At 35.4% G+C, this 12,824-nt stretch overlaps 1 protein-coding gene across 1 annotated transcript in view; it reads left to right on the forward strand.

Moving 5' to 3' along the window:
• ROBO2 (roundabout guidance receptor 2) overlaps positions 1 to 12,824 on the forward strand; it is a 453,522-nt gene that overhangs the window by 370,955 nt on the left and 69,743 nt on the right. The window contains exons 14-16 of the mRNA XM_044441757.1: positions 1,515 to 1,746; positions 6,350 to 6,474; positions 10,677 to 10,848. Coding sequence (XP_044297692.1) covers positions 1,515 to 1,746; positions 6,350 to 6,474; positions 10,677 to 10,848 — 529 coding nt within the window. The remainder of the gene's footprint in view (positions 1 to 1,514; positions 1,747 to 6,349; positions 6,475 to 10,676; positions 10,849 to 12,824) is intronic.

Consider the following 12,824-nt stretch of genomic DNA (forward strand, 5'->3'; position numbering starts at 1 on the left):
AGCTTACCAGATCCTACACATTGCAGTGCACATGGGAGAGAAGGTGTTCACTTCCTATCCTTTTTCAGCAACTCAGCTATTAGCTGCCAGTACCAGTTTTCCGGTTTATGCTTAATTCAGTGACCAAAACAAGCACTTGTCTTAACTCATGAAGCTTGATCAATATTCAGCATTTTAGTAGGAAGATGTGTGTGTGTGTCATATAATGCAAGATAAGGATGTGAACTTTTAGGTGTCCAGTCACCCAAGGCATTGTTTTTGACAAATGGGTACTTAAGAGAACAGAAAGTAGATGTTATTCATCTCTATTTGAGGCTATGTGAGGTAGCTGAGCACTCTTTCCTCTGACTCTTGTTTTGCACACATCTTTATAAGCCAAGAAAATATGATACATATTTGTGCATGCATATAAGTATTTTTCATGCCTTGATCCAAATACTGCAAGACAGAAAAACTTCAAAAGTAATTTAAATCTATCAATCAAATCCAAATATTAATATGTAAGGAAGAAGGCTAAATAATCTTAATCTTTTATTAATGCATCATATAGGTTGCAGCTACATCTACCAAATTATTCAGAGGAGTTAAACCTGTGTTTTTGTAGTAAACACTGGGTTCATGAAGTCTCTACATCCATAAAACATTTAATTAATGAAACTCAAATGTGTATAAAAACAATTTGTCCTGATTTACAGACTCCCTTCATTTGGAAGCAGCTGCTTAATGTTCTTCTTAAAGCACAGCTTGATTCTTTCAGTATTAACAAGCTATTATTGTGAGTTATATCCCTCTTTCACTGCATAAATTCCCTTAAAGTGTATGGATAGAAGTTTACAAAATGCAAGCTTAACATAGTTGCAACATATGTTGCAAGGTTTTAACAATAGCAGTTTCGATGGATTGCGTCTATGCCTTGATCTCATAAATTTCGTTTCAGTTTCTTGTTTAGTCTGATGTGTGTGTATGTGTGTGTGCACATGTGCATTTTCCTGTCACATGAACTTCATCCCCCATTGAAGAAATTAATGAACAGTGTAAAAAGAATTTAGTAAAAGTAATTGATATTGGGAAGATGGTTTAGGTCTTTAACCTTGTGCTCACTTAACTTCAGATACTGCCAAAATCAGTATAACTTTAATTCTGAAAAATCTCTGAGTTTAGCAAACTGTCAAAAAAGTGAAGAAAATTGTACTTGTTGAAACTATATTTTCAGGCTACACAAATAGGCCAAGTTTGCTACATATATAATTCTGTTTGGCACATTGCTTGCACACTACAGAAATTCATGTTTGTTTAGAACAAAGTGACATATTTGTGCAAATGTATCTGTAGCTCACTTTCAATACTTGCTAACAACAGAAGAAGAAAACCGTCCATTTAGCACAGTTTTGTTTTATAATACACAGTGGGAAGGCTGCTTTTCACTACTGAATTCTTTGTAGATGGCAACTTGGAAGAAAAGGGGTAACATTTCTTCTTCATCTGATAGCAGAAATTTCTTAATATTATTTCAGGTTGACCGCCAATCCCAATTTATTCAAGGTTATCGAGTCATATATCGGCAGACATCAGGATTACCCTCCCCTTCTGCATGGCAGACCCTAGAAGTCAAAGTTCCCATAGAGCGCAGTGCTGTCTTAGTCAATTTGAAAAAAGGGGTTACTTATGAAATTAAAGTTCGACCCTACTTCAATGAGTTTCAAGGGATGGACAGTGAATCAAAATCTGCACGTACTACAGAAGAAGGTAAGTAAAGATATTAAAATAAATAATACATAGCTCATGTTCTAGTAAGTGTATTGCAATGATCTGCTGCACCATGGTTTACAAAATATACAAAAAACATTTTACATAAACAGGGCCTATGATGCTTTCGTTGAAGCTCCATGGCAGTCATTGAGATCTCTGTAAAAGAAGTGCTCTGCTTACGTGTTTTTCATGAATTATATTTCTGTGTATAGTAACATTAGCACTCATGGCATAAGAGGCCATCCAACAGATCAGTGCCTGTTTAAATAAAAGTTTGCAGAGTGTAGAAGTAAAGAGACATTGAAAAAAATATGAATGGTGAAGTCTTAAAAGATTTGCTGCTTTTCATCAATTATCTCATGTAGCTAAATTTAAAGGTATCTAGAAATTTTTCAGGATTTTTAAGTCAAGTAGACTGTGCAGAGCTCCAAAACCTCCAAATCTTAATGGGCTATGAAAGGGAGTTCTGTAAAAGGTGTAGAGGACTTAAAGCAATTGGAAAACTTGTAGGTGTACAAATAACTTCTTTGTTTCTGAACTCCCACAAAAAGTGCTGAATGATAAAAAGATAGGTAAATGTGTGGGTTTGAATGTACTGGTTCTATTCGTTTAAAATCCTTTGACAACTTTATTTATTCTATTTTACCTTATTTTACATATATTTTTCTTTTTTCTGTATTTATATTAAGAAAATAAAATTAATTAAAAAAAAGACTAAATCAACTGAATTTGTGCAATGGAAAAGGCAAATTCCCTGCCTGGGATTACTAGGAAAGGGACTGAAAATAAAACATGTGCATACTTGGAGAGATCAGTTTGGAATAATGTATTGGTTTCTAAGCCACAAAAAGTACCAATTTACCCAACTATACAGAGTACAAAAATGATGGCTAAAATCATCAGTGGATTGGTACAATTTCACTACAATGGAAACACAAACTGCTTAGGACTTTCTAGTTTTGCTTTGTTTTTAAAGGAAACATAAAAACAGAGCGAGTCAGAAGGGGTCTCTTGGGCCATCTAGTCCGACCCCCGGCTCCAGCTGGCTCCACCCACAACATGCCCACCATATGCATGTCTAGCATATCCTTGAACAACATGAAAATTATTTACATACTCATGCATCATATTGACATAGTGGTAAGATATTTTTCTATCATAATATTTCAAATGTAATATCTAATGAAATATAAACAAGACATGAACTGCAGAGCAGACATAAAATCATTCTTAGCCACAACTTAAGTAACCGAGCACTAGAAATATGATGATCACCTAGCTTATGAGGTGAATTGAAAAGAAAAGTGCTTCAGCAGATTAATAGATACATATTAATAGCTTTTCCACATAGTATATAAATCGGGACTGGGCAACATGGGGCCCATTGCATGTTTTGATTATACCTCCCATGAGCATCCAGAATGAGCAAGTAGGGATTATAGCAGTTGTATTCCAAAATGTCAGAGAACAGGTTTCTCTGAATTCCTGTTACTGGGAGACAAGAGCATGAGAGGCCTACCAGATCTTGGAGGCATCTGAATTGGCAACATTTCAAACAAGGCTAGATGGAATCTCTGTTTGTTCCAGCATGTTTGTGCTCTTGTTGATATGGGAGGAAAGTTTCCATATGCTACAAAAAAAGCAGGGAAGAATGTAACCAAAGATGTAAACAAACATAGTGAGCCAGTAGAATGGGTCTTTTGTTTGCATATCTTTTTGGTTGTTAACTTATTTCATCTCACTCTTTCCTAACAATGTAAAAGAGCTCTTAAATATAAATAATAAGAGCCCTTTTGGTCCCACTTTTCTGAAATACTTGAACAATGTGTGAAATTTTAACTTATAGACTCCATTTTCTGGTAGTGTTTGTCAAGTTGTATCATTTGATAAAGACTACTTCTTTGTGGACTCATTCCCTGCCTATAGATATGTTAAATTCACAGACTCAGAGCTGTTGTGTGGATTAATGTAACCTTCAGGCAGTCTGCCTCTTAGTACTCAGCAAAATGCTATAACAAATTACACTGCTGACAGTGAAATGTCAGATTGGTGTGTTGTTGTTGTTTTAAGTGTGTGCACATGCATGTGCGCACACACAATAGCTCCTTGTAAACCAGACTATTTATAGACTGATATGGAAGAAATACTGCATTCACAAAGTGACATTCCATGGCCATTTTCTTTGTGTCTTTAATTATCTTTGTAATTATCTTGGGTTTATGGTTTTTCAGACATAATCCCAAGTAGATTTTTGTTTTAATGAATATGGTTCACTTCTCAGAAAAAAGGGTAATCTTTTTAAAACTGGCATATTTCATGCACTGATGCACAATTCTGCTTCGGGAAATACTTTTTAATAGGTGAAAAATCTGTTAAAACATCTTTTGAAGTATAATGTGAATATTTTAGCTTTTTCAATCTTGGAATGTATATTTCTTCCAAGGCATATACTTAAATATATATCTCATTTTTCAGTGAATTGAATTTTAGAGGAAAGATTTTTTTTCAGAAGCTTAACTCAAAAAATCACTCCCCCATTTTTGCAGAAGACCTGAGATTTGTCACAATTCAGTATCCATTCATCTCTTACCTTTTTGGCCTTGTGAAAGTAACAAATGGAATTCTGTTTGGTTGTGTCTGGAAAAGATGAGCAGCGATTTGGGTGCTTTAATATCTGTGGGAAGGAGCTGAGCACTGGAATAATTGACCTGTCAAGAATCAGGCATGGTGTTCTCAACAAGTCAGCAGCAAGGGAAATGAGAAAATGGTTTAAAAATGTTATTTTTCAGTTATTTTCCAACACTGTCAGGGAAGTGGTTTAATTTATATTATGGTGTCAGCTCTTACAGTATATTGTACAGATGAAGACAGAACAGTTAGAAATTGCATATTACAGAGATGTATCCATGTCCAGGAATTCATATAGGCAAGCATGTAAATCACATGGATTAAAAATATTTACAATACCTGCTCCCAGGTATTGAGTGTTAAGTAATAGTTTTAGTCAGTTCTGAACAGGTTACATGGAGGCCAGATTCCTGTATATTTTCTACCCTGATTGCTAATACACCATCCTGAACATCTTATTACTAGAATATATACTATATAATCATTTTACCTTCAATTGCAGCAGCAAAGCCAACAGCCATTCTTCAGGTAGATTTAACAGATCGGCTTCATAATCTGTCTTTAAAGGAAAGAATGAGACTGTTTTATTGAAACCTGCATATTAGAATCTATTTATTTGTAGATGCAAATGGGGCCTGCCACAACATGTTGCCATGTCAAACGTTCCTGTTCAGTGTTCCAGTAAGCTCTGCCTCATTCATTACACTCTGTTTCTCCTCCAACCAGTTTTTGCTCTCCCACCTAAATAGTCAGCATCCGATAACTACTGAGCACCTCAGTCCTCATTAGGAGGCCTTAAGAATTTCTCTTTCTCACACAGAATTTTGTGTAAATATTACTTTGTACTTCTGAAAAAAATAGTCTTCCCTACAATCTGCTAATCCAGGGGTGAGCAATTAATTTTCCTATGGGGCCACAAGAGAAACTTTGACAGTTGTTAAGGGCCGGACCAATACACTTACAGCTTTGCTCAATATATATCTCTATAAAAACAGTTAATGAAACATTACAATGATACAATGAAAATGTGGAGCACAGAACAACACTATTTAATGAATATTCACAAAAACATTAACATTACATGAAAAGCAATAAATTCAATTCAATTTAGCAGATCCTTCAAAATAGAAGCAGTGCAGTTGTATTGCTTGCATCTATATTACGATGATATATATTTGCATTGACTTTTAATTTGCCAGTGACCTCATGCGGGCCAGTCAGGGTCAGCCATCGGGCCGGATGTGGCCCGCAGGCCATACAGTGCCCAGGTCTGTGCTAATCCCTTTTCTTAAGTGTGAATGATGTTGTTTTGGCTGTGTAATACGCACCTCTGAATTTCAGATGGTGCTGCTTGTTCCTCTTTTCACTGATTTTTCACAGCCCATAAAATACACCCCTTTAGTCATGCAAAACCATGAATTTATCCATGTGTTGTAATTCTTTATTTCTTTCCTTGTTTCTGAATATCTGGGGGCAGTACTACTAAAAAGGAAAGACAAATGGCATGCTGTGCGTACAAAACCAACTCAACCTTTGCTGAGTATGGGGAGGTTATATTAACTATTTTGATGGTGTTAATTTTTCAGACTGGTAAACCAAAATGTATTTAATAAACAAACAAAAATGCCTGTACTGGATTTTTTAATCTGACATAGCATTCAGCCTTGGAATATATGTAGTGATAAAAGTCATATCTTTGCATACATTCATGCTGCAATCTTGTACCTAATAACCTGGGAGTAAGCCCTACTGAAATAAATGGGACTTAATTTTGAGTAAACATGTATATGATTGTTCTGTTAGATTGCTCTTCTCAGCAATCAGGGACAGAAAAACTCATATCCTATCATTCAATATATGTTGCAGGCCTCTACGTATTTAGAATGGTTTCAAGCAGTAGCGTGTAATTAAATGCTTCTTCCTTTTACAATATTTAACCAACTATGACTTTCTCTCACTCTGTTTGGTGCAGCTCCAAGTGCCCCTCCACAATCTGTTACTGTTCTGACAGTTGGAAGCCACAACAGTACCAGCATCAGCATTTCTTGGGATCCTCCACCTCTAGATCACCAAAATGGAATAATTCAAGAATACAAGGTAGGGCTGAAATATAGCAGCAACAAAAACTCTGAACATGTTGTGCATGATGTAATTAATATTGACAAGAAATGATTTATTTTTTTATAAAGTTTGGTACTCTACAGTAATCATTCTCACAACATTAATGAATTCATTCATATTCCTTCTTACAAATGTAATACTGAAAAATAATGTTTTTCATAGAGAATGCAGTTGGTACCTTCCTTAGCTTTCTCCAGACCAAACAACGTTCGTTCGTTCGTTCTATCTAATAAATTTAGCCAAATGCCTCTGTTTCAACATGTGCCTTTGATTCAACATCTGCCTCTGTTTCACTTTGATTAATTAGAGATGTTTGGGTGGGGGGGCATAATATTGTTATAATTGTTATAAATAAGGGATATAAGGGTGGGGGGTTATCTCTTTCTTATCACGTTCAATCAGAACTAAAATTCATCTACTCCCCTCCCCATGCAGACACCATACTTAGGAAAGAAATCTCCCTTTCCTACACACAGAGTTCCCAGTAAGGATCAATATTTCCATATGCTTGTAATTAATAAAAGTGCAGATGTAATTACACACTGAGTATTCAGCACAATATGCTGTTTGGTCCTCAGACAGGAAGGGTAGTGCAAGAAATGCACTCTTTTTCAATATCATTCAGTGTTGTTATCTGGCTGAACAAAAAGTTGTCCCTGGAAATTCTCTGCAGTCACAAGTGTGTGGATCTTAAAATAACCAGATAGCAAATCATCATTCTCGTAGATTTTTTTAATCTACATTGCACCAGCCATAAGTTTAGGAATGTGATACGTTCTTTCACTGAAACTTTCATCCTACTTGAATTTTTAAAAGTGTATGTTAGCTACCACGGAAGAAAGGGGATTTCCGATAAATCTTGAGTTCATTTTGATGTAAAGAATCCAATGTTGTCAACAGAACTCAAGTTCCAGGAGTGTTTCAGCCTTCCCTTTAGCAATATTACTGTTATTAAAAAGAACCAATTCCCTCTGGAAACACCAGGTTTACATTCACCAGCTAAGGCTTTAACTTTTTTCCTATCTTCCCCCATTGCTGCACACTAAAAATATTTTTGAAGTTCTTCAAAAGAAGTGTGATCAGACCCAGCTTTTGACATTTCATTCCTGAAGATAAAAAAATCAAACGACAGCAGGGCCCCTTCGATCTATTCTAGAACTGTGTTTTAACTACACAGAGAAAATGGAGGTCAAAAGTAGGAAAATAGCATGCTCCCCTGGAATCTCTCACCCAAAGCAATTACTTCATGTTGCTTCATGATAAGATTACCCCACTTGTGCTTGAAGTCAGTCTGACAGTACAAAATATAAAAGCCCACTGGCACACAGAAAGCATTGCAAAATTAGTGTATGGCCACAGATATTTCCAAGAAGTTGCCATCATTGTGATCAACTGTGTCCAGTGGCAAAACTGCAAATCCAAAGTAAACCTGGGCCACAGGTTTTTATAACTAGTAGTTGTTCTTGATTCTTATTTAAATTGGATACCACATGCCACAAACTTAAAGATAATAGATTGGATAAAAATACTTTCCATAAATGGAATTGATATTTAGTTTGGTGGAAGGAATTGGCATCTGGTGGAGCTTCCCTCCTAGAGGGAGAGATGCAGCAAACTGGTGGTTTTTTATGGTTGCTTTCCCCTATACTTGGTATCACATCACTTCTCACACTGTTCTGGAAGGTTGTGGTTTTTCAAATGCATAGAAGGCTGTAGTGCAGATCAGTGAAAATAATTATGTCTACCACCACTGAGATCATCTTGTTTATTGAGTTCTGTTTTGAATCACTCTGATCCAACATAATGTTAATTAGCATCCATACATGTATATTACTTCCAATGTTTGAAGTTTTTAATCAGAAGTTATCTGATTAAATATAGGTTACTGAATATTTGTTTGTTTTTTACAAGAATATTCTGTTTATTCTCTTGGACAGCATGCTGTTTATAATAGGTGCTTGCATCTATTGTGTTGGGTTAACCTTTTGCATGACAAACGTGACTAAATCAAGGCATTAATTTTCTTTTTTTAGTTTGGAGAAAACAGAACAACTTTTGTGTGAATTCCATTAACATGTGGTATCTCTCAATGTGGCCAACTGCTGATTTGGACATATTCCCTGTTTTACTGATATTTGTATAGCCACATTAAATCACACTCTCTCTTGCTCACAGACACACCATTTTAAAGATTTTTATATTGTTTGGGCCATCAGAGAAATCTCTACTATATGGCAATCTCTGAGTATATGTAGCTTCTTCTAATGCTTCCATAATAAACAAAGACTCCACTATAGCTATTGCTTGATTATTTTCATAAGAAACAGGATCATCATTTGACAAGCTTCACTTTTCTTTGATAGCGTAATTTCACAGAAGAATACATAACTTCTTGAGTTCCCCAGATCTCTAGTTAAAGCATTCTGGTCTATTGAATATCAATATTTTACTTTTAAATAGCTCCTACATTTTTATTTTTTTTCTCAGGGAAAAAACCTATTATGTTATAAATGCATGTATAAATGTAAGAAGCACATCTTTAAATGTAAGAAACAAAAAGATGCCTTGAAATAATCTATTCTGTATTACAAAGTGATGGTTTGCATTGTAAAAATGATCAGAATCCTAGGGCATGTTTGTTTGTTTCTTTGTTTCTTAAATTATTATTATTTATTCAACATGAAATCAGAAGTTAGATGAATAGTGCAGTTACAGCATCTCCTTGTCATGAGTTAATGTATTAGTTATATCATTGAAATAGCTTTCTGAACTGTAAAGATTTTTAAGACAGATATTCAACCGTTGATCTTAGTGAGCTTTTTTGTATCCATTTAACTGTATAATATTATCCTTTATAAATTTTCCAGTTGGATGGATGGTCTACCTACCTCTGTATTGCCAGGACTGAGCTTCAGGTTATTGACCCTCATCCAGTCCTTCACTGAGCTCAGGCACTGGTTTATAATGGCCACTGCCTCACCTTGATTTGATGAAGAAGAGGTAGAACTGAGTGCCATCTGATGGCACTTCAGCCCATGATAACCTCTTGTCTGTTATCATCTAAGATAAAGATCTGACTACACAAGCAGAGAGCATTTTTGCTTAAAATGTTTATTCCAAACCTTTTTCTTGAACAGTTTGATCTTAATTCCTTTTGCTCACCTTGTTTTCTTATATATCATTTCTGTCAAACACATAAGTAACAAAGAAGCAAACCTACATAGTTTTGAAGTTTTTTGGTTGTCCAAATGAAGCTATTGTCCAGTTGTACATCTTGTTTTCCGCTCAAGGAACAATATGGCGCGCGCGCGCGCGCTCTCTCTTTCTCTCTCTCTCTCTCTCTCTCTCTCTCTCTCTCTCTCTCTCTCTGTGTGTGTGTGTGTGTGTGTGCGCTGCTTCCACAAAGGTATCAAAATGGTGACCATAAAAGGAAGTCTTATTTTGTGAGGAATGTTAGTATTTCAGTCTCAGTTGTTTAAAATCTTTTTATCTTCTGTTAGGTTTTACTGTGGCTTTTTTGTTTTATAATATAGCTTTAAACATTTATAGTGCATTTTATGGTTGTAATTGTTGTGAACCGCCCAGAGAGCTTTGGATGCTGGGTGTTTTAGAAGTGTAATAAATAAATAATACCAACAATAAATGTAAAAATAAAAACAGCACAATGCAAATTAATCAGCAGTAAAACCACACCCTGCAGCACAGACTGTAGCTGGTCAGGTCTCAGTTCAGGTAGAACCTGTCTAAAGAGATAAATTTTACAATCTCTAAATGTCAGAATCATGCCATGCCAATTCATAAAGGGTTACGGAGGAGCACTAAATGTTCTACTGCAAGTGTTTCTGAGGTGAACCTTAGAATTTGTGGTATCTTAGAAGTACACTGGAAAGTTCTACAAAACACTAAAGATCTTCTGTGACATTTTGATCATCTCTAATAAAGGTATTGACCTAATAAAGATGGGCTCTACTAATATTAATTGTCTTACACTACTGAATAATATTAACTACATAATTGCATTTAGAGGTATTTTAAATATTCCCTAACATTTCAAATGAATATAATCACTTAAATTAATGAAGTACAGTATATATACTTTAATGGAATATTGCTAGTATACTATATTGTTTCTCAAATGTTTCTCAACAATTGTTTACAATTTTATCTCTCTATTGTAGATCTGGTGCTTGGGTAATGAAACAAAATTTCATATTAACAAGACTGTAGATGCAGCCATTCGCTCTGTCGTGATTGGAGGCCTCTATCCAGGTATTCAGTACAGAGTAGAAGTTGCAGCCAGTACAAGTGCAGGTGTAGGAGTGAAAAGTGAACCTCAACCCATAGTAATTGGTATGTAAATATCTATATTTTTGTTTCATGTTATTAACACAATATAACTCATTTCATAAATTACAGTTGAAAATATAAAACATAGCTGTTGTTGAAGTACTCCTCTTTTTTGAAAAAATAAGATGAAAACCAGTGAAATGGCTCTTGTTTTCCTGAAATATATTGAAAACATAGGTTAGCTTATTAAATTAATGTTGAATGTTGGATCTGTCACTTAATCTGTTCGATAAATAAAGCTTTATCATCAACCTGTTAAGATTGCTAGATTATTTACATGTTTATGTGGCTGGTGCCCAAGGGCATGATTAATGTTTGTTTCCTGCACTTTTCTTGTTTAGGATTTATCAAATATTCTCTGTAAATAGTCTAGTCTATCCTGTGCCAAAGAAGGCTTGAGTCAAGAGAGAAAAGCTAGTAATCTCATGTGCTTCCTTGGAAATGCCTGCTTCATATTAGTAGATTCTATGCAGAATTAATTTGATGACCAGACGCAAACCTGAAACCTTGCCTTTCTGAGAAATTTCTCAAAGATAGCAGTGGAAAAAGTTATTCCTAAAACCTGGGAGAATAACTACTAGTTAAAACAGGGCTAGATGTACAAGTGGCTTCTTATGTTCTTAACAGGGAAAGTAATAAATCATACTGTTGAAGAGGCTCTGTTCAGGACAGAATGGGCATTAAAATTATCTGGAACTGAAGTAAGAAAGACAGAGAACCTACTAAATTGTTTCCTCACAAGCTTTTCTTACTTCACTTAATTGTGCATAGGCTCCATCGTTGGTATAATATATGAGAAACAGCTGTAAACTTTCATAGTAATAGGTGCAATCGAATCTGATGTGTCTAATTAATTTTTGGTGCAGCAAATTAGTTTTGTTCTTCATTACTTTCCAATGGGAGGAAGATATTATATTTCATTACATTTTTGTCTGCAGAAACAATGGAGCGTTACAGGTCGCACACATCCCTCGTCTGTATTCTAATTAGCTGAACTGACAGCATTGTTATAGAAACACCTGCAGTATATGAAGCAATGCACTGATACTTTTCCTGACACGTGCACACGTACATAAGAATATATAACTTCTAATTAAATATAACATAAAGAAAGGCTAAATTAATGCATTTTTTTCAAATCCTAACACTTACATTAATTCTGTTGAACATCAATGGGAAATGAACATCCATATTCATTTATGTTCAGCTGCTGAAATCAGGAAACATATGTTATTCTGACATTTAAATGAATTATTACTTTTGCACATGTAATTGCAAGGCACTGAAGATTAGTACAAGCTGCCAGGCTGATAACTAAACGTACACTGACCTAATTTGAAAACCAGCATACTCAAGGAAGAACCTGTAGGATGCTTTGGAGTCCTCTGAAAACCCCCTCAAAGGTGTTTTCTGTTTTACAGTTAAATGAAAAGGAATTCTTAATCCATAGGAACTGCAGTTGGCTCAGTTTTAAGATGTGCTGCAGACAGGAAATAAGTTGCCATCTCATCATCAAGTGAGCGTGGATATAGGCTAAAGGAATGGAAAAGAATGATGAAAAAGAATGCTAATAGTACTTAGAGCCCCAGTCACTATTCAGTAGGCTGTCAGGAGAAACCTAATGCGTTCTGCAATGTGGACACTACAAATTATAGTGACTTCTTTGTTCTAGCTATGTGCAATTCCCTCTGGGTTTCAATAATTTCCTTTTCTGTCACATACCATAAGCAGTAAGCATCAGTGTATCCACTGAAAAGCTTCAGAACTGGTCCATGGATTTTCACCAACATTTGAAAGCCTATGGCACCCAGGCAACACTAAAGTTGTTTAATTTAGCACACCTCATTTATCCTGGAATTCCTATTCAGCTGTCTTGCTCTTGCCTCCGAGCTGCATACAATGCCCTGCTTTTTTGTGACATCACAGTAGTTAAGCCAATGCCAAACTTGAAGTTAGTCTGCCAAGGCCTGTCAAGGTTA

This window comes from Varanus komodoensis, unplaced genomic scaffold (assembly GCF_004798865.1).
Source record: "Varanus komodoensis strain SLA01 unplaced genomic scaffold, ASM479886v1 scaffold4, whole genome shotgun sequence".
NCBI classification, from domain to species: Eukaryota; Metazoa; Chordata; class Lepidosauria; order Squamata; family Varanidae; genus Varanus; species Varanus komodoensis.